The 23,805-nt window shown below is 31.7% G+C and overlaps 2 protein-coding genes across 2 annotated transcripts in view; both read left to right on the top strand.

The window, feature by feature from the left end:
• The first annotated feature begins 276 nt into the window (after positions 1-276).
• The window catches only part of LOC132730394 (NAD-dependent protein deacetylase sirtuin-2-like), a 73,819-nt gene continuing 50,290 nt past the window's right edge, over positions 277-23,805 (top strand). The window contains exons 1-2 of the mRNA XM_060716317.1: positions 277-411; positions 1,003-1,134. The gene's annotated coding sequence lies outside the window, so the exon portion shown is untranslated. The remainder of the gene's footprint in view (positions 412-1,002; positions 1,135-23,805) is intronic.
• Positions 2,216-23,709, top strand: LOC132730407 (NAD-dependent protein deacetylase sirtuin-2-like; the record flags this gene model as incomplete). Its single annotated transcript, XM_060716330.1, is given in 12 exon segments — positions 2,216-2,363; positions 2,920-3,032; positions 4,438-4,494; positions 4,863-4,931; positions 11,928-12,051; positions 12,760-12,834; positions 15,133-15,185; positions 16,126-16,202; positions 16,747-16,801; positions 17,487-17,557; positions 19,072-19,138; positions 20,085-23,709. Coding segments are annotated over 12 exon segments (1,056 nt in total), but the record flags the coding sequence as incomplete, so codon positions are not given.

Here is a 23,805-nt window from a genome sequence, read left to right on the forward strand (position 1 = left end):
ACTTCAGGGATTTTAATGTCAAAATACAAAAAATAGCTTTAAACAGTATAAAGCCTGTGTACAAGCTTGTCGCACAGTGTGATTTAAGAGTAATCATTTGGACTGCGTAAGGTCAGGGGTTCAAGTATTAACAACAATCTAGGTAGAATATTTATTTACAAGGTACTCAAATAGTTTAGAGGTTCAAGTATTAACAACCACCTAGGTAGAATATTTATTTTGTAAGCTAGCCGGATAGTTCCTATTATTAAACAAGAACATATTATTTATAATTTACAGCCAGTGATAAAGATGGTGTCAAGTACAAGGATGAAGTTGAAGCAGATACGGCATCGGGGTCCGGAGCTGCAGAAGACAAAAGCGAAAAAAAGCTAAGACTTCTGAAACAGACAACATCAAACCAATCCAAAAGTAATGTATACTGACTTTATTTCATATTATTTTGTGTACCGTATTTTCTCTTGGGGCATGTGTTTAGCATTATTAAGTATAAAAAAGTTGTTACATTGTCAAAATGAAAAGAAATTATGTTTACTGTTTTTGTGTTAGTTTCTGGCTGGATCATATATTAAAAGCACCAGCTCTGGTAAATTTTGTGATAATTGTCTTGAATATATAACCTGATGAATTAATGCAAGGTTTGAAATTTGAAAAGTCTGATTAAATTTCAGGGATTTTAATATCAAAATACAAAAGAAAGTAGCTTCCAACAGTGCAAGCTTGTCGAACAGTGTGATTTAAGAGTAATCATTTGGACTGCGGAAGGTCAGGGGTTCAAGTATTAACTACAATCTAGGTAGAATATTTATTTACAAGCTAGTCAAATAGTTCAAAGGTTCGAGTATCAACAACCACCTAGGTAGAATATTTATTTACAAGCTAGTCAAATAGTTTAGAGGTTCAAGTATTAACAACCACCTAGGTAGAATATTTATTTTGTAAGCTAGCCGGATTGTTCGTTGACATGAAAATAAACAAGAACATATTATTTATAATTTACAGTCAGTGATAAAGATGGTGTCAAGTACAAGGATGAAGTTGGAGCAGATACGGCATCGGGGGCCGGAGCTTCAGAAGACAAAAGCGAAAAAAAGCTAAGACTTCTGGAACAGACAACATCAAACCAATCCACAAGTAATGTATACTGACTTTATTTCATATTATTTTGTGTACCGTATTTTCTCTAAAAACTCCATTGGGGCATGTGTTTAGCATTATTAAGTATAAAAAAAAGTTGTAACATTGTCAAAATGAAAAGAAATTATGTTTACTGTTTTTGTGTTAGTTTCTGACTGGATCATATATTAAAAGCACCAGCAGTGGTAAATTTTGTGATAATTGCCTTGAAAATATAATAAACCCCTATCATCTTAGTAACTCATTTTTTTTTCTTTGGGGCATTTATTGGAGAACATATAGTATAAATACATTTGAAGTGAATTGATATCACTTATGGTGGGATAAATTATTTACACAACAAGTTTTTACTTCTTATGATATCTTTTGAGTAACCTTTGGTGACAGGCCAATATATTTCCTGTATTGGACACTGTAGTATCCAATGAATCCTACATTGGACAGTTTATAGTGTATGACATTTTTCTTGTCCAAAGATAAAATCGTGGTAGTATCCAGAAAAAGACACCAACAACAACAAAAAAGTTAACATAAAAAATGCTCAGTTTGAGAGGTCATAATATTGTATTCCATTATGCTATTGATTCTGGGGTTTGAAGATAGGTACAGTGTCTGTAGCCAAGAACATTTTAGTAAATGAATTATTTGTTTGCCATTTGTGATTTGTCTGATGGATTAATATGCTGTGAATGAATTATAACTTTTTTAAACTTTATTTCTGTTTAAAAATGAAATAGGCAGATATTTAGATAATGGAAAATTCTACATCTAGGACATTTTATATTTTGAATATAAAAATTGTCATATCGTGTAGATCAGTATTCCCTGTTAACACCAGTATTTTTTTTAAATTGCCTGCTATTGCAAATTTACTGCTGACTACTTTGGCCAACCATGATAAATAAAAATGCTTCAAATGCATTTTCTGCTGACTATTTTCAATGGATACTATGAAATTTTCACAGGACACTCTAAAACTTTCACTGGATACTCTAAAAAAATTTGCTCAAGCTACTTTAAAAATTTACAGAGTGCACTAATAAATAATTGAACTTTTATTTAAGCTGAATTGTTGATGGAATGTATGAAGAAATCTATGAACATCAGTGATGAACCGAAGCCAGAGAGTGTCCTAGATGAAGTCAGTTTTGAAGGCATTGCTAGATATATTAAAAGTGACAAGTGCAAGAATATTGTTACCATGGCTGGTGCAGGAATATCAACATGTATGTCAGAGAAGTATTCACTTTTAAAAATGGCTTTAGCTTTAATTTACTCATGTTAGTTCAGTGAGGAACAAAGTTTTTTTTGTAACATAAGGTGATCTATATATTCTACTCTAACCTTAATTTGAAAGTTTTTGTTTATGTCACAAAATCTGGCTTAAACACAATGTGATTTTTAAAACATCAAAGGGATATTTATGTATAAGCAAGATCTTAATTGACATCTTTCTGTAAACAAATTAGCAGATATTGATAAAACTTGACAAGAATTATCTTTGGTGAAACTGTTAGAAAACTCGAATCGTTTTTACACTCGGGCAACTTGGCAATTTAGGGCCATCATGACCCTCTTGTTTATATTTAATCTGATAATACTTTGCAAATTGATGTTCAGAAGAAAGTAATATCAAATGAAATGAGGTATTAAAGTTGGGGGGATTAAACAAGGGATTGATGTAAGAATTTTATTTTTTCTATTGAAAAACAAATATACTTTAATATAAAATCCATTTTGTAGGCAAGTGCATGTAAATACTATTTTGTATTTTTCTTACAGCTGCTGGAATTCCTGACTTTAGATCACCATCACCAGGAAGTAGATTATATAACAACCTTCAGAAATATAATCTACCACATCCTAAGGCAATGTTTAGTATAGGGGTTTTCCATGTAAGTTTTCTAAGGTTAAACTTGGTCTGTGTTTGATAAATTGTGCTTCCCATGTAAGTTTTCAAAGATTTAACTTGATCTGTGTTTGATAAATGGTGTTTTCCATGTAAGTTTTCAAAGATGTAACTAAGTCTGTGATTGATAAATGGTGTTTCCCATGTAAGTTTTCAAAAATGTAACTTGGTCTGTGTTTGATAAATGATGTATTCACATGTCAATTTTCAAAGATAGATGTAACTTTAATAGTCTGTGTTTGATAAATGGTGTTTTCCATGTAAGTTTTCTAAGGTTAAACTTGGCCTGTGTTTGATAAATTGTGCTTCCCATGTAAGTTTTCAAAGTTTTAACTTGGTCTGTGTTTGATAAATTGTGTTTTCCATGTAAGTTTTCAAAGATGTAGCTTAGTCTGTGTTTGATAAATGGTATTTCCAATGCAAGTTTTCAAAGATGTAACTTAGTCTGTGTTTGATAAATGATGTATTCACATGTCAATTTTCAAAGATAGATGTAACTTTAATAGTCTGTGTTTGATAAATGGTGTTTCCCATGTAAGTTTTCATAGATTTAACTTGGTCTGTGTTTGATAAATGTTATTTTCCATGTAAGTTCACAAAAGGTTAAACTTAGTCCGTCTTTGACATTGCGATTTTTGACATAATTATAATTCAAAAAGGTTAAAAATACAATAGACTTTCATAGGACTGATGCAAGAAAATATATTTTAGATATAGTTATTTAAATCATAACTTTCAAGGGGAATGAAAACTTTGATAAGAAAATTTTCATTAATCTAAATACAAAAATCAGACAGATCGAATATCACACACATTTTAAAATAAATAAATAAAACATTACATGACACTGAAATCCAAAACTGCTGCTAGGGTTAAACAATAAGTACTTGACAAACAGTGATTTGTTTTTAATATATTGATATATGATTTGTTTTAACAGAATGGTATAAACTTCCTGTATAGTGAATGTATTATTCTAAAATTATATTTCAATTGTGTTTTAAGTACATTTTTCCTCATATGACACTGGTTCTAGTTGAACCAGGAAGTGGACTCGAAAATGGTTCAAATAAGTTCTAAATATTAGCAAGATTCAAGCTTGTTACGGTTGAGTGCACACCTACCTTCATAACTACAGGTTCAACCTCTGACATCATTATCAAGGAATCATTTCTTTTTTTATCAGCAGTCTAGAGTCTGAATACATTACTTTGCAAGCCGGCGGTTGTTACATCAAATCCCAGGCACGACAAGGTCTTTGATGCATTTGTATCTCTTAGTTTCATTATAAATATGTTAGTAAAAAGCTAAACTCAATATGTTTTAATTAATTAGAGATGACAAACCATGGTAAGCATAAAATAACACTTGAAATCGTATTTGTGTTGCAGGAAAATCCAGAACCATTTTTCACGTTGTGCAAAGACCTATTTCCAGAAACGTACAGGGTAAAAATGCATAATTAAATATATTTGCTTATAAGTCATAACTAATTTAATAATGTCAATAACTTAATTAACATCTTAAAAGGCTGTATTGTGACATGTTTTGTTCTTTTGTTTAAAGATCCTGTAACATTTCATGTACGTTTAAAAGGAGGGAAAAAAGTTTTGTATGTGTTAAAGATGGTCTTTAAATGAATAACAAAACAATTCCAAACGGTCAGAATGTAATTATTGGCATAGTCATCCTCGGAAAAAACCGACTGTATCACTAAGTGTATGTTACATCCTTATATGTAAATTAATGGAGGTCATGTGACACACAACTTGTAATTTGCAAGTGTATGAACAATAATTATTATTTTAATTTGCAGCCGACACCTTGTCATTACTTTATCAAGCTTCTAGAGAAGAAGAACAAGCTGATGAGACATTTTACACAGGTATTTTATCATCATGTTTCTCTATTCTATACTTACTCTACACATCCAATCTCTGCATTTGAATGAACCATGTGACTGTCCTATATTTTCTAATTTTGGACACTGTAGTATCTAGTATATTTATCCTTTATTCGATAATTTAGTTTGCCTGACTTTTGCCATGTAAAGATTACCAGTAAAGCCAATAATGACAAAATAATCTGAAAGATGTCTAAGCATCACTATGTGTCATCTTTTATCAGAATATATTATTAATTCTAACACACTTCACACTGATTCCCTATTAAGGTATTACCATCCTAATGCATTCCCTCCGCTTTGAAGAGTATTCAAATAGGCTAAAACTACTGTTAACTACATTAAAAATGAGGGACGTGGGTTCAATCCCCAGAAGGGTCACTATTTTCTCTCTCTTTTTTTCTTTTAACATTATTTATGTATCTCTCATGTCCCATTTGGAAAGAAAAAGTGTTTAATTTTGATTTTTTAATTTATATAGGCATTTTACTTTTACCGTCTAGTTCTGATTTTATTAAACTTTGAAAATATCAGGTACCATTTTTATTACTAGATTTAGCATATACTTCTTTAAAATGTAGGGAAACTTTGAAAACAGGCACTCGTTTGGGTAAATTTTAAGGATTTTTTAAATCAGGCTCCCTAAAAAGGAAAATGGTCAGACACGTGGTAAAAATGGGTGGGTAGGGTAACATTTTTATACAGATTTAATAAATTTTAAGTAGAAACCATAATTTTGCTTATGTGGATTGTTAGCTGAATTTGTTTCTTACCAAAAATTAATGGGAAAACATTTTTCATTAGAATTTTATTGCAGATTATTTAAAGGTTCCTCATTTCTAAAAAAGAAAGGGCCCTCATAACATGCTAGCTTGAGTTCAGAAAAGTAACCATAACTTGATTTCCGTTTGGTAAACTTTGTTTAAATTTTGCATACAGGTGTACTTTAAGGTATTTATCTGACCTATGATGTCAATTTTTTAGTTCCTTATAGTGCCCATTAGGGTGGAAATACCTTAAACAGGTAGGGCAATCAAGTGCATTATATATATGCACTGCAAAGAAGGAATGCTTACAAGTCATATGACATCAGATATGAAGTCAGTAAGTCAAATCACATCAGAAAAAAATACTTCTACGCTTGATGTAGTTCATTGTATTTTTATCAATTATCTTGATATTAATTTTTCTTGTATTATAGTATACTATAGTAATAATGCATGGTTTATTGTTTAACCCTTTCACTGCCATAGGGACGGCTTAAGCCGTCCCTGTTATTTTCGGCGTATTTGCCATATGGACGGCTTTAGCCGTTTCTATAATATTGATAGTAATAACAATAAATTAATAATAATAATAAAAAAATGATAACAAATATAAAGAAAATTATACGATCAACAATAATTATTATTATACTAACAGATTTGGAAACATATATAATTATTATAATACTAATAACAAATAATAATAATTATATTAATTATTAATATAGTAATTTCTTAGAAAATCCTCTGGCAAATAAGTGAACAATAAAACAATAACCCTCTGGCAGCGAAAGGGTTAAATGCGTTTGGTTCAAACGCTTTGTAAATAATCACTAATGCCGATCAGCCTTCGTGATTATATTACTACGCATTAAGCTGAAACCGTGCATTATTCTACAACAATGTACTCAGAAAAGATGTATATTTTTCTAAGTCATACATTTTGTACTTTGCGTATTCTCAAAATAATTAAAATATACATAAAGAATCACCTTGTACAATATTGGTATATATATATAGCATTAAGAAATTATATAAGACTTGTCGGTCGGCTTGTGTAGTATGTTTTCTTCAGCAGTTTACCGGTCCAAGTTTATTCCCATATAAAGTTCAACATCATTAGAAAAGTATTGATGTCAAATGTAATTGATTCACTCAGAATCATGTGACACACCAGGAAGAGTAAGGTTCAATGTAGACTGTAAAAAATTGAATGAGATATTTCAGATAAGTGATAAGTGACACAAGGAAATTTTATATAGAACCTGAAACAATTTGAAGAATAGATTAATTTGACCTTTTTTCATATAAGGATATTCTCTATTTATCTGTATTGATTTAAATGTTAAATGAATCAATAAGTATATAATTATATTTATTTATACAAAACGATTTCTACCATATGTATGTTTATTTCTGCTGTCTAATTGAACAAAATAATATGTATATTATTTACTTGAATAAACTCTATTTCTAACCAGAACTTGCTTAAACAAATTATGAGAACAGATTGATTTGGAAAATTGGTTGTTCTGTAGTGAATCTCAAGTTGTTAGCTTCTGGATCATTAATTTCAATACTAATCATGTTGTCATGTTGAGGGTGGAATACTGCTAAAACCCCTGCTAGAGAACCTTAGAGGTGTCACACTTCCCATAATCTCTTTTATACTGACTAAACAATACTTTTACCTAAGATTTTAAATCTACATGTATTTACTTTGATAACTTTTGACAGATTACCCCTTTTATAAGCTGGACTATTCGAAGAATATGGAGAGCTATTGCAGTCGCCCTGGCGTCGGCGTCGGCGTTGGTTAAAGTTTTTTGTAAAGTCAAATATCTCAATTATTGCTTGAGATATTCAATTGAAACTTACAATACTTATTTATAGTAACAGTGTACATCAGATTGACAATTTGGATAACTTTGTCTACAATATTTACAGAATTATGCCCCTTTTTAACTTAGAGTTTTTTGTTAAAATTTTTTCTAAAGTCAAATATCTCAATTATTGCTTAACATATTCAATTGAAATTTACTTTACTAAAAATACTTTTCTATAGTAACAATGTACATCAGTTTGCAAAGTTGCATAACTCTGCCTGCAATGTTTGCAGAATTATGCCCCTTTGAAACTTAGAAATTTTGGTTAAAGATTAAAACATTTTATTTTATTTTAGACTCAGTGTGCTCTATTAACAATGACTTTTTAGAATATGAAACATTATTACTTGGTGATTTTAATACAGATGTGTCCAGTGACAAGTCTTATCCTCTTTTCAAGTGTTTCAAATAATGTATTCATATGTTTCATTTTAATCAGTTAATAAGTGAACCTACACGAATTTGTTCTACAAGTGTAACAACTCTTGATTTAATTTTAATATCTGACCATGATAAAATTTCTCAATCGGGTGTTATAAAGATCATAACATGATTTACTGCACAAGGAAACTCTCTTTTATTGGTTCTCACAATAGTGTTACTCTAAGATCTTTAAAGAAGTATAATAAGGAAGACTTTCAAGCTAGTCTATTATCTACTGATTGGAATCCGGTATTACTGAGTGATAATGTGAATGAAGCATGGGACAGGTTTAAAGAAATTTTCTTATCTGTAATAAACACTATTGCTCCAGTGAAACAAATTAGGTTGAAACAAAGAACAGAACCTTGGATTGACTCTGATATACTTCAGGCTATCAGTGATAGAGATTCAGGTTTTAAAATTATTAAATGTAACAGAAGATTGGAAAAATTTAATTTGTTTAAAGGTCTCAGAAAGAAGGTGCAGTATTTAGTTCACTCTGCAAAATCAAGTTATTTTACTACTAAACTTGAGAACAAAAATGATTCTAAATCTTTATGGAAATCTCTCAAAAATCTTGAGCTGCCATCTAAGGAAATATCTTCTTCATCTAGTTCTAATATTTGTTTAAAAAAATTATGAAAAGGTTTGTTTTGACAAGAAACTTATTGCTGAGACTTTTAACAATTTCTATACAACTGTTGCTTGTAAACTTGTTCAAAAACTTCCTAAATGTGTAAACAGATTTGGTCAGGTTTTTGTAAACTCATTTTATGCTGAAAGAGGTGTTTATCCTAATGGTTTTTCTTTTACTCTTTTGTGTGAAAGCAAAAATTTTAAATACTTAAATTCACTAAGTGCTATCAAAGCTATTGGCTTAGATGGTATACCTTCCCATTTTGTCAGGAATGAGTCACCTATAATTACCCACATTGTCAACTTGTCTCGTATCCAAGGTGTAGTTCCTGATGATCTTAAGACTGCTAGACCTGTCCCCCTTTTTAAAAAGAATGATAAACTATCTTTTGGTAACTACAGGCCTGTTTCAATATCAAATGTAGTCTCCAAGATACTTGAAATGGTAGTCTATGACCAAGTTGAAACATATTTTAAAGAGAATAAGCTGTTGTATAAATTCCAGTCTGGTTTTAGAAATGGTTTCTCCACTGATACTTGTCTCATTTACATGACAGACAATATGGCATGAAATTAATAAGGGTAATGTGGTAGGTATGGCTTTGTTAGACTTACAGAAAGCCTTTGACACTGTTGACCATTCCATTCTCTTAATGAAGCTTCAGGCGTCTGGTCTTGGTGATGACATCATAAGGTTGTTTAGGTCATATCTTTCTCAGGGACAACAGCTTGTTAATGTGTCATGTAGTTTTTCTTCTACTTCAAGTATAACATGTGGTGTTCCCCAGGGTTCAATCATTGGGCCCTCCTTTTTTTAATTTACGTCAATGACATGTCAGTGGTAGTGAAAAATAGACTGTTGTTATATGCTGATGACTCTGGAATACTTGTTACTGGAAAAAGTTTATCTGAGGTGGATATTTCTGTATCTGAAGATTTGCCTTCAGTAAATCAATGGTAAATTGATAATAAGTTATCGTTGCACTTAGGTAAAACTGAGTCCATTGTGTTTGGGTCTAAACAAAAACTCAGGTTACATTCCAAATTAAATATAAATTGTAACGGCACTGCAATAGAAGCGTCAACATCTATCAAGTACTAGTACCTCTGAGTAACTATTGATCAGTACCTGTCCTATGGTTCCATGGCAGACTCAGTTATGTAGAAGGCTACCGCCAGGTTAAAGTTCCCTTACCGTAAGAAAGATTTCCTTACACAGCATACCAAAACACTGCTTGTCAATTCCTTAATTCAGTGTCACTTTGACTATGCCTGCTGGTATAATGGTTAAACTCATGTCTTGAAAAATAAATTACAGACATCACAAAATAAAATGATGAGATTTGTTCTAAACCTTGATTCCAGAATTCATTCTGGCCCTTCCCATTTTAAATCCCTTTATTGGTTACCAGTGTGTAAGAGAGTTGAACAAAATATGTTATGTCGTGGTTTTAAGGTTAAAAACCAAATGGCCCCAGAGTACTTAAGTGATTGTTTTGTTTCTCAGGAATCTATGCATTCTTATTGCACCAGACTGAGCAAAAAAGGAGGGTATTGTCTTCCTAAGGTTAAAGGTTCTGGATAGTTTTTTAGTTTTATTGGTGCTAAACTCTGGAACAGTCTTCCGACTTGTATGACTGAAATTAACAAATGTCATCGTTTTAAGGTAGCCATCAAAAGTCACATTTTAAGTAGCATGTAAATGTTTTTCTTTAAATTTCTTGCAAGAAAATTTTATATGTTTATATTTTTTTATTGATTTTTTTTCGACTCAGGTTTACTGTTTAATTTTTTTAAATTTGTTTAAATGTTTTTTATTAAGACTTTAAAACTTTCTCTTTTTTGAATAGTGTAATCTATGACATGTTCTTTCCTTACATACTCATAACTGTATGATCATATTTTATTTACTCTTAATACACCATGGTCCCTGTGATAATAAATCGCAATAATCCTTTAAACTGTGATAATTTTAATGTAATCTTTTCTTAATATGCACGTGATCATTTCTTAATGTGATACTGAATTTTAAATTAATTATATTACATTACATTTTAAATTGTGAACATTTTAAATGATATCCTTCATTAATGTGATTTTTCTTAAGTGATATTTTTTTTCTTTTATGAAATACCTCTCTTTGTCATGCCACCAAATGCTAAGGACTACAATGGAAATAAGAACTTGCTCTTTTTGTGTTATCCTTGGTTTTAGGAACATTTCATGGTTTACATAATATAGTATTTATTCCTTTATTTATTTATTTTTAATTGTTTTAATCTATATTGTGTTTATCATGTAACATGTTTAACTTTTGCCGAAATAAATATATCTATCTATCTAAAGGTCTTAAGAACTATCAAAGATATGTACTTGAAACGTTACACATGTACTTAGGGTCATAATTGAAGGTCACATCTCAAGATCCATTACTATAATGTATTTTGACTGAATTATGCTCCCTTTTGTACTAAAAAAATCTCCTTTTCTTGGTTAAGTTTTACATGTAAGTTTTGCATATCTCTGAAACCATTAAGGATACAAACTTGAAACTTTGTGGTCATAAAAAATTATCACTGAACAGCACTCATATCTGTGTCATGTATTTAGGCTGATTTATTTCCCCCTTTTTCACTTAGTATCTTGGTTAATGTTTACATGTAAGTGTTACATATCTCAATAACTATCAAAGATTTTGATTTGAAACTTCACATATGCATGAAGGGTCATACTTGTATGTCACTGACCAAGTTCGATAACTGTATCTTGCATTTAGGCTGATTTATCTCCCCTTTCCTAATTAGTCTCTTGGTTAATGTTTACATGCAAGTTTTACATATCTCACTATCAAAGATATTTATTTAAAACTTCAAATATGCATTTAGTGTCATAATTGTAGGTCACTGAGCAAGATCCATAATTCTTTCTTGTATTTTGGCTGATTTTTCTCCCTTTTTTCAACTTAGAAATTCATGGTAAAGTTTTTGCTTGTAAGCTGTTATCTCCATAACTACTGAAGGGTTTGTGCCTTTTTGGGACAATTTTATGCATTCATAATAATAAAGCAGTAATTTACTTGATAAAACATCTTAATAACAAGCCTTTGTACCTTTTCGGACAATTTTATGTATTCATAAGTAAGCATTATTATACTCAATAAACACCATTGTGACAACTTTTTCGAAAAGTCGAGCCTTACTGTCCCCCGACAGTTCTTGTTAAATAATATTAACACAGGCAAATTAAAGGTAGAATTTTATATAATTCAGAATATTGATACACTAGAGCGAGTAGCTGGACTAAGTGATGATAAGAATGTAGAGGCACATGGTTCCTTCAACACCGGACATTGTCTCGAGTGTGGCGATGAATATTCACTAGAATGGATGAAAGGTATATCAGAAATTTAAACCTCTTGACCAGTACTCCTTGAGAGTTTTCTTCTGAAAATAAAGATCCATTCTATAGATTGGTTAAAGTTTGTTGGTAATTAAAGCATAAATTGATTGTAATGTCATATGGTTTTCAAATTGTTGGTCCTTTTTCAAGTAAATGTTTTCTTGCACACCTTTATCTCTCTGTCTTGACAGTTTTTCAAGTTTATTTTTGTTTTTGTGGCATCTTAAAATTGTAGTGAGCCAGTTGTTTTATGTTTTGTAAAACAAAATGTGTCTTGTTCAAGTACACGTTGGGCGCCTGTGGCTGAGTGGTTTAGGTTGATGACTTCAAACCACTTGCCCCTTACCGCTGTGGGTTCAAATCCAGACAGGGACTTTGCATTCTTTCATGTGAAGAAGCTATCGAGCTAGCTGACGGAACGTGCCTGAAATAATGCACGAAAGGACACCTGAGATCTTCCTCCACCAGCAAAGCTGGAACGCGTTATGACCTGTACGGTGTCGTTGTGACATTAAACCAAACAAAGCAAAAAAGTACAAATTTGAAAATGTGATTGTAGGTAAATTGCATAGACAAGAATTTTATGTTAACCATTGATGTAAATATTTAATAATATATCTTCCATGCTGAATAAAAAATGTTGATTTGTGACCTAATATTCTTTAAATATGTATTATTGTATGGTAGAAATGTCAATTTCAGAACAGATATTTAGTAAATCAGAGACAGTTGTGCCAAAGTGTATAAAAGAGGACTGTGATGGTGTTGTAAAACCAGGTATTGCATATGTATTCTAGTTTTATTAGTATTATTTACATTCTACTTTTATGTTCTTATTTGAAACATAGTTGCTCCAACAAAAACAGATGTTTTCATATTTGATATTTCTTCATTCATTTTGCTTTATAATTTTATCAAAATGGTAAAAGCTTTTAAAGACTTGTTTTCAAATCAAAGCATCACAGGCAGAAAAATACATGTAAAACATTAAAGTGTTATTTACTATGTAAAAATAACTTACTGCAATAAGGACCCCTTTAGTTTCAGAATCAAAACATAACTGTCAAATAAAATCACACTTGCACATCATGGAAAGCATGACAAAATGGTTCTTTCTGAATAAGACGTAATCTTGTCCAAGAATAGCGCCAATGCACCTTTATTCGTGCATTAAAGCTACTATTCCACACATTGTAGTTTGGGCGTTCTTGAAATAAAATGTCATCAACAGATACAATTTCACCACAGGCTTGTACATTTATATGGAACTAAATGATTATTACATGTCTTGTCTGATAAAAAAACATTGAAGTAAAGTTTTTGCAAAGTTTATAATGCTGTATTTTTTTAAACCGTTGCAACGTTTTATTTTGCAAATTTGAACTAGACTTAAATTATAAACACACCCATGAACTGGCTGCAAGTCGATCCGTTGGTTGCGGGTAGAAGAGTTGTGCGTTTGGTAATTCTTTTTCATCTTGCAATCGACTACTGCACAATATATCATAGAAAATTTTGTTGACAAAAGGGAATAACAATCTTGATAATAAACTGACATTTATTTAATTAATTCGACCTGTATCAAGCTGTCCTACTCGCTGCATGTTAATGGATGTGATGATAGGGATGTTTCTATCTGTGTCAAGTGAAACATATCAACTGTTAGGTCACAGTTATGTCATGGAAACTGCATATTTTACTTCTTTGCAAATTTAATAACTGTAAACATTTGTTGATTTTTGAGACCCATTTTGTGTGGGAGAGTAGCTTTAACATCTGCAGAAACCCTCAGACTTATTAAATCCTTCGCCCTGTGGGCTTGTGCATTAAACAAGTTCCCATGCTTCTGCTAATGTTAATGCATGAAAAAAAAGTACATTAACCCTCATATCACATATTAAACTAAAGAGATTTAGTTTGAAACAGCAATGTTAATAGATAAAATTGTCATTAATGAATTATTTGATACAGTAAACTTCACTTATAGCGAACACGGTTATAGCGAACTTCCGGTTATAGGGAACAATTTATTTTGGCCCGAATTTTGGCCTTCTTTATTTAATATAAAAATATATGGTTATAGCGAACACGGTTATAAGGAATTATCGCTTATAAGGAACTCATTTTTTAGTCCCAATTTAGTTAATAGTACAGAAAATTACACTTTTATAACGAACTCCAAAATATTGACTATCCGTAAATAGATCTTGCATTTTCAACGCACGGATTAAAACTCGGGCGAATGTACCGTTTATCGTTGTATGTACCTCAATACAGCTATTCAAATGAATTTGTATAGTTTTCTATTTTGGATATTTTTAGCATGAGCTATTTTCACCAAGATAAAACGGTTATTTATTTATTTTCTTCAACAGTTTTGCTGGAGTAAAATAATTATAATAATTTATAATCGGTTTTCAACATAATCATGTATGCTTGCAAGTATGATCCATTGCAAACTGCAAAGTACGCTTGATTTAAATGAAAAGAAATCTATATCTTACATAAGTAAAAGTCACCCTTAAATTATAATAGAAGATATTCAATATAAATGGAAGGAAAAATTGAAAATCTTGTTTATTCTCAATCATGGAAAGAAAACGAAAATAGTTTAGAAACAAAATATTATATTTTATGTGAAATTGAGATAAGGAGTAAAACTAAAACTGAAATAGCAATGATTTTCGAATTCCAAAAAGTACGCTCTCGGTAGTGTGTCCAAAATATAAATAAATGACTAATATTTCTATTACTTAATCAAATTCTCTTCAAAATGGCGGACAATGGTAAACAATCAGTTCGTTATATGTAAATCTGTTCGCTATTAAAACTACTGATACAAGGAACTAATTCGCTGTATGCTTACAAGGAACTCCGGATATAAGGAACAGGTTTTGAATGTCCCAGTGAGTTCGTTATAAGCGAAGTTTACTGTATTAGCTGTGTTATTTGGTCTTGGATAATCATATTGAGCTGCAGCTTGTGACATTATGAATGTCCTTTTTACTGGCTAGGCTGTATACAGGTGGTAAATACCAAAGAGTAAAAATAATGTGAAGACAAATTATTTTTCAGATATTGTATTTTTTGGAGAGAGTTTACCAAAGAAGTTTGCACAGAATGTTTCAGTGAGTTTTGTTTTTCATCTAGAAATTACCAAAGCCTTTTAATTTAAGTTGAAAGTTTATTTTTGATGGGAAAAAATTGTTTTTCATCAACAAATTACTGTTAAAATGCTAAACTTATTTTTGGGGATTTAAAAAAAATGAAAGTAGGGGGGAAGAGGTAATTGGCAAAATCTAAACAGTAAAATTATGTTGTTATCAATTATTGGAAGAGTTGTAACATAGAATATGTTTGTTATTTAACACAAACAAATACTTTACTTAAACAGAAAAAAATGTTCAAGAACAGATATGCTGATATTTTGTGTATGATTAATGATATCTATCATGTGTTGCGGTTCATTTTTGTAGGGACATGCCCATTTAGCAAAGTTGCTGCCAATGGGCGGGTCCCTGAGAGATTGATATTCTAATCCAAACCGCAAACATATGTCAGACATTTTATCTTGCATATTCTACAGTATTCTATCATAATTGAAATTCACAGCGAATTGACGCTATCCTAGTCATCCAGTTTCATTCTTAAATACGCTGGAATGACGTTATTTTAATGCGGTTCATTCATACAATGCACTAAAATGACGCCATTGTATATTGTGTGACTTATCTGGCATCTCCATGCCAGATGACATTTCTGGCATGGGTAAAATTAACAGAAACACCAGTCTGATATGCAAGAATTAAACCATTTAGCATTATATACGTATTTTGTAATAATTCTTTTTCAAATTTTGAACAAAACATTTGTAATTTGAAAGCAGCAAAAATATAGCTTTATAAACCGAAATCACCAAGAGTTACTGGTTTTAGATTTAAATTTTGGCAGCCTCATTCAAAGGTATAAAAAAAAAAACTGAAGTTCTGAAATTAGATAACTGTTTGAATTTGTCATTTTTCACTATTGAATTTCGATATTTCACATTTAAAGATATAATATTTGTAGGATTTAGGCAGGTGTGATTGTCTGATAGTTATGGGAACATCATTGGTTGTACGGCCATTTGCTTCACTTACATCAAGGTAGGAGATTCATTATTCTTTATAAGTTTGTTAAAGTATGGTACATTATTTAATACGCAGATAAATACAAAATAAATTATATTTAGATTTAATCAGAGCTGAGACATATGCAGATATATTTATATCAAATAAACACAACAGAAATGTATAAACAAGCACTGGAACAAACAAAAAGCCAAACAGCCTGAAAGCTAGACAAGACATAATTAAACAGCAGCAAATTTAAGAACCTATGTGTATAATGGTTAACAAATGCCTATCCCAGTTCAAAATAAAGCAACTAATAAAAAAGCAACAAAACTAGTATGAAAGCTAATAAAAAAACAAAAACATATTGTCACCTTAGTGCAGTAACGGGTTAACTCCTTATATAATTTAATAGAAGTTAACCTATAACTGCACGAAGGTGACAATATGGTACTTTAAATGTTAACAAGCTTCCTGTCAAATTGTTTGTATTGTATGAGAGAGTGGTATTATATCATTGGCCTTGCTGGTGTTTACACAAATTTGATTAAGAAATACAAATTTATGATATTTTCAGAACACTAAAAACAACACCACGTTTGTACATAAATCTTGAAAATACCTCTGCAGGGGTGAGTATTTGATGATTACAGCTGTGTATGTTTTGGCAATTTAATACTTGAATTTTAGCAACAATATGAATTTTATGATATACCTATTAGTTTTCAAGTAAAGAAATGAGTACAATTATTCTGAAATGATTTTTATCATTTAGCATTTTGTATCAATGCAATAATGACTTTATAACTATTTATTGCAGTAACATTATATCATAAATAGACCTATTTTTATGAACTAGAAAAAACTTTTTCAGTTTTGATTAGATTTTCTTTATTGCATAATTAGTTGTGTTTGCCCGTCAGGATCTTGCATATACAACTTACACAATTACCAAGTGTGTAACAACCAATCAGAATAGCACACTGTCAGACATGTAATTGTCACAGTAGCTGAAATATATCTAAATGTGGATGAAAAGCAGATTATGTTAAATAATTGGAAATATTGTCAGAAATACTCTCCGTCGTGAGTAAAATGTGTTTGATTATCAGAAGCACATGAATATCTGCACTACTTATGTTAAAAAATGTAACAGAATTTGTGAAAATTTACACAAATATATTTTTAACATGAACATGATGTCGTGATTTGATGAGGGCATGTCATTACACAGCAAAGATCAATAAAAAAACACTTAAAGGCATTAAATAAATAGAAAATTTATGCATTTTCTAATGATTTTTCTTTGGTTTGCAGTCAAGTGATGTTATGTCAATGATGTTTACTGGAAGAAGTGGTTTTGATTTTGACAAGGAGGACAATATCAGGTAATCTTGTGGTATTTGATAAATTTGTTCACAGGGGCTGCCATAACTAAAATCATACATGTGACTCTTCCACTTGTAGTGGGAGACTCCCATTTTCTGCAGCCATATTTTCAAAGATTTTTCTTTAAATAAGGGGTATTTTCACAAATTAAAGAAATCTCCCTCTTTTTGATGTTAGAACTTTCTTCTTTGTTTATTGCAAATTCTAAATTCTCCCTATTTTTGAAGAAAACACTCCCACTTGATCATTGAAAAAGTTCACATGGGTGTAAAAGGTTTAATGTTTGTGACATCGTACCACTTACCTCTCACCTCTGTGGGTTAGAATCCTACTGGGAACTTTGGATTCTTTGGTGTGACAAGGTTATCCAGCTTGCTTACAGAAGGTCAGTGGTTCTACTCAGGTGACTGCTCGTGCCTGTATAATGCACAAAGGGGCACCTGAGATCTTCCTTCACTAAAGCTGGAAAAAGGTATCCACATGACCTTTATGTATATGATATCAACCAAATACGAGGTCTTTCTGTTTAGGAAAGACCTGATCACAAATAAAATGTGCCACAGGGCACAAAGTATAAAGTCAAACCAGTATGTACATTACGTACACTCTATACTGTTTGCTTTCTTACTTCCAGTTATTTGGTACTGAATTCAATTTAACAAATGAGTACAAATATATTGAACCCAATGAACTCAGGATCATAGACAGTAACATCAAGATCTGGCAGTGTAATACATGTGCACGATATTGGCAAGATTGGGCAAAGTGAAAAAATGCCATTATTTGCAATTTCAACACCTTTACAACAAATATGTTTGCTGACTTCTCTGTATTTGAAAGAGAATAAATCTAATAAAAACTAAATATAAATACTAGTCATTTTGATAATAGAATAATGATTACTTTCTAATAAAGAACCATGGTTGGTAGTATGTGTTATGTAAAGAACCATGTTTCGTAGTATGTGTTATGTAAAGAACCATGGTTGGTAGTATGTGTTTTGTAAAGAACCATGGTTGGTAGTATGTGTTTTGTAAAGAACCATGGTTGGTAGTATGTGTTTTGTAAAGAACCATGGTTGGTAGTATGTGTTATGTAAAGAACCATGGTTGGTAGTATGTGTTATGTGAAAAATACATTTTTCTTAAACAAGTAATAGAAAGAGCATCGAAACATGAGGCTAACTGATTTGTATTAGATGGCATAGCCCCAAGTATAAATCCGATTGCAAAGTGAATAATGATTTTTATGTCATTATCTCTTTCCCAGTTGTCATTATAAGTAAACTCCAGAAAAAATATAGCCAATCAACATCAGCGAGCATGTTTTATGTTTATCCCTGATAGACAGTGTTGTAAATAGATTGCAGGTAACTTATACCTGCACCTCATTTAATGCACTGTGCATTTAAGGGTATATGATTTAACTCTGACACATTTTCAATAGAAAGGTCTCCAATCTGTGATACAAGAAATGATTATACCGATGCTGACTTTTGTTTATTACATTACAGAGATGTGTTCTGGCAAGGTACATGTGATGATGGGTGCTACGCTTTAGCTGATCTATTAGGATGGGGTGTAAGTTATGCTGCTTTATTTATACAGTTACCAGCATTATATTTCTCAGATTTTCCTCTTGTGACTAAGGGGTTGTCTTTAAGGGTAGAGGCATTACATTTCTTTGATTTTTCCTTTGTGACTGAGAGGTTGTCTTTAAGAGTACAGGCATCAGAATTGAAGCCACTGCTTGTCCCAGCGTGATTGTAAGTGGCGACTGAATTGATTTGAATATCTTGAGTCTATGCATCTCTTAGCTCAAGCAGTTGAGGCGGTTTTGACCGCTGGTGTTGCTTTAAGTTTGGTAACCAAGAGGTTAGCCAAAATCATTTTTCCTGTTTCGGCACCATATGACCTAAATTGTGTTGATGCGCTGTAAAAAAAACTAGAAATGTGTCCATAGAACACGGATGCCCCCACACGCCACTGTTCTGTCAATCTTATGACTCTAGGTCAAATATTTTTTGGACTACAAGTTGTAAACTTAAAATCAACAAAGGGCCATAATTCTGTTAAATTTGGTCGCAGCGAAAATTTCTTCCTTAACTACAATTTACACATTAAGGTTGTTCATCCCTGGAAGTTTAAGCAAAATCTGCCATCCGGTTTAAGAGGAGTTGCGTTCACAAAATTTCTACATAGTATATAGTGAAAAAATCAACAAAGGGCCATAATTCTGTTAAATTTGGTCGCAGCAAAAATTCCTTCCTTTACTACCATCTTCACATTAAGGTTGTTCATCCCTGTAAGTTAAAGCAAAATCTGCCATCCGGTTTAAGAGGAGTTGCGTTCACAAGATTTCGGGACGTACGGACGGACAGACAGACGGACGGACAAGTGCAACGCTATATGCTCCCACTTTGTGGGGGCATAAAAAAGGTTTACAGATTTATATATTTGTAACATTTATGTATTATTTTACATGTTCTTTTTATTACAAAGTTTGTTCTGTTTGGTTCATATACAGGTTGAGCTAAGACAAATGGTTAAAGAAGAACATGAAAGACTGGATAAAGAGAAATCAGCTTCATCCAAAAAGAAAACTTCAAAATCTGGTCAAGATCATATTGATAAATCACTAAATAAATCTGCGAATAAATCACCAAAAATGTGATTGATGATGACTTATATTTTTATCAATATGTTAAGTTTTTGTTTTTTGCTGATTTTTATTGTTAGCTCACCGGAACCGAAGGTTCAGGGTGAGCTATTAGTATCAAAGGGGATGCTCCGGCGTCTGTCGTCCGTCGTCATGCGTCAACAATCGTCTTCTTCTCTGAAACCATTTGGGCAGATTTTCTTCAAATTTGGTCTGTAGCATCCTTTTGACACTCACACTTAAATTTGCTCATGTCATTTCTATTGGCCCTTTTAGGGGTCAACAGAGCTAAAAATAGAAAAACCTTTAAACATCTTCTACAACAGAACTCATTGATGAATGATCACCAAACTTTGTCTGTAGCATCCTTTCGTAGTCTTTTAACAAGTTTGCTCATATTAATTTGATTGGCCCCATTTCAGGGGTCTCTAGACCTAAAAATCGAAAACTATTTAGACATCTCCTTCTACAGAACTAATTGATGGATGATCACCAAACTTTGTCTGTAGCATGCTTTGGTAGTGTTTTATCAAGTTTGCTCATATTTATTTGATTGGCCCCTTTTATGCGTCTCTAGGGCTAAAAATAGAAATACCTTTAAACGTCTGCTTCTACAGAACTAATTGATGGATGATCACAAAACTTTACCTGTAGCATTCTTGGGTAGTCTTTTATCAAGTTTGCTCATATTTATTTGATTGGCCCCTTTTTGGGGGCCGCTAAAGCGAAAAATAGAAAATACCTTTAAACGTCTATTTCTACAGAACTAATTGACGGATCATCACCAAACTTTGTCTGTAACATTCTTAGGATTTTTTTATCAATGTTGCTTATATTAATTTGATTGGCCCCTTTTAGGGGGAGTCTATAGCTAAAAATAGGAAAACCTTTAGACATCTTCTTCTACAGAACTAATTGTCGGATGATCACCAAACTTTGTCTGTAGCATTCTTGGGTAGTCTTTTTTCAAGTTTGCACATATTAATTTGATTTAGAAATACATTTAAACGTCTATTTCTACAAAACTAATTGATGGACGATCACCAAACTTTGTCTGTAGCATTCTTTGGTAGTCTTTTTATCAAGTTTGCTCATATTATTGTGATTGGCCCCTTTTAGGAGCCGCTAAAGCTAATAATAGAAATACCTTTAAACGTCAATTTCTATAGAACTAATTGATGGATGTTCACCAAACTTTGTCTGTAACATTCTTAGGTATTCTTTATCAAGTTTGCATATATAAATTTGATTGGCCCCTTTTAGGGGTCTCTAGAGCTAAAAATAGAAAAACCTTAACGTCAGCTTCAACAGAACTAATGGATGTATGATCGCCAAACTTTGTCTGTAGCATTCTTGGGTAGTCTTTAATCAAGTTTGATCATATTAATTTGATTGGCCCCATTTTAGGGACCGCTAAAGCTAAATTTATAACTACCTTTAAACGTCTCCTTCTACAGAACTAATTGATGGATGATCACCAAATTTTGTTTGAAGCATTCTTTGGTAGTTTTTTTATCAAATTTGCTCGTATTAATTTGACTGGACCCTTTTAGGGGCCGTTCAAGCTAAAAATAGAAAAAAAACTTTGAACATCATCTCGTACTGAAATAATTGATTGATGATCACCAAACTTTGTCTGTAGCATTCGTTGGTAGTCTTTTATCAAGTTTGATCATATTAATTTGATTGGTTTCTTTTAGGGGCCGCTAAAGCTAAAAATAGAAAAACCTTTGAACATCATCGCCTGCTGAAATAATTTATGGATGATCACAATACTTTCTCTGTAGCATTCGTAGGTAGTCTTTAATCGAGTTTGCTCATATTAATTTGATTGGCCCCTTTTAGTGGCCGCTTAAGCTAAAAATAGAAATACCTTTAAACGTCTCCTTCTACAGAACTAATTGATGGATGATCATCAAACTTTGTCTGTAGCATTCTTAGGTAGTCTTTTATATTTTACTGAAAAGCGGTTGTTTCTGGTGAGCGACTCAGGGCCATCATGGCCCTCTTGTTTACAATTTTGATTAATTGTTCCATTGTTTTATCACTTATATATGTTATTGAACTGGTAGCAGTCAAAAACAGGGTTTATAACAGGAGCAATGTGTTCTCAAACTTTTTGGAATATCTTTCTGGTTTCTTTTCTATCTGCATTAGATAATTTTGCAGCACTGTATATTTTTCTTGTATATTGTCCTTGACAAAGTTTGGTGATCATCAATCAATTATTTCAGTAGGAGACGATGTTCAAAGGTTTTTTCTATTTTTAGTTTTAGCTTTAGCGGCCCCTAAAAGCGGCTAATCAAATTTATACGAGCAAACTTGATAAAAGACTACCAAAGAATGCTTGAAACAAAATTTGGTGATCATTCATTCATTAGTTCTGTAGAAGGAGATGTTTTAATGTATTTCCATTTTTAGTTTTATCGGCCCCTAAAAGGGGCCAATCAAATTAACACGAGAAGACTTGATAAAAGACTACCCAAGAATGCTACAAACAAAGTTTGGTGATAAGCTATCAATTTTTCAGTAGGAAATGATGTTCAAAGGTTTTTCTATTTTTAGCTTAAGTGGCACCAAAAAGAGGCCAATCAAATTAATATGAGCAAAATTGATAAAGAGTACCTAAGAATGCTACAGACAAAATTTAATGATCATTTATGAATTAGTTCTGTAAAAGGAGACGTTTAAAGGTTATTCAATATTGAGCTTTAGCGGTCCCTAAAAAGGGGCCAATCAAATTAATATGAGCAAACTTGATAAAAGACTACCCAAGAATGCTACAGACAAAGTTTGGTGATCATACATCCATTAGTTCTGTTGAAGCAGACGTTAAAGCTTAAGTCGTAAAAGACGTTTCTGACAGTAATGGCATAATATGGGTTAAATTAATTAGAGACTTTTCCAAAATGATTTTGATGTATTTCCCTGCTTTATGTATATTCCACCTAGTAATTCTGATTATTTTAATATGCACGATATTGGCTTTTTCGAAGCACTTGAAATAGGTGTCCGAAAATATTCTCAATGCGGTAAAATAGCGGTTTTAGGTGACCTGAATGCAAGATGCGGTAATAGGTCAGGCATTATAGAAGAAATGGATCATTTTAATTGTTACATTTATTCGATTATAAAATTGTGATATGAGTAACAGTAATATTATTATACCCGATAGAAAATCAATGTCAATTCTTCGGGAAATAAACTTCTTTATTTATACTTGGGTACTGATCTTAAAATTGTAAATGGGAGATTAGGGAATGATGCAGGTATAGGCAATTTTACCTTTATGTCTAATACAGGTAAAAGTCTAATTGATTATGTGCTTATGCAATGCGAGTTATTTCCCTTTGTACATGAATTTAAAATACATGATTTGTTTACCTATTCACATCATAAACCTGTTCAACTTGATATGAGTTTTGCATGTATATCGAAAATCATTGATAATGAAAGTGTTAGTATTAATGTATTAAAATGAAATAACAAATATTGAGACAAGATAGATAATTACAAAAAAAATATTGAGAATGAACTTACGAACATTGACATGATTGTGAATAGTGTAATTAGAACTGATGTTAAATTA

This window comes from Ruditapes philippinarum, unplaced genomic scaffold (assembly GCF_026571515.1).
Source record: "Ruditapes philippinarum isolate M1 unplaced genomic scaffold, ASM2657151v2 ctg7288_1_1_1_1, whole genome shotgun sequence".
Lineage (NCBI taxonomy): Eukaryota > Metazoa > Mollusca > Bivalvia > Venerida > Veneridae > Ruditapes > Ruditapes philippinarum.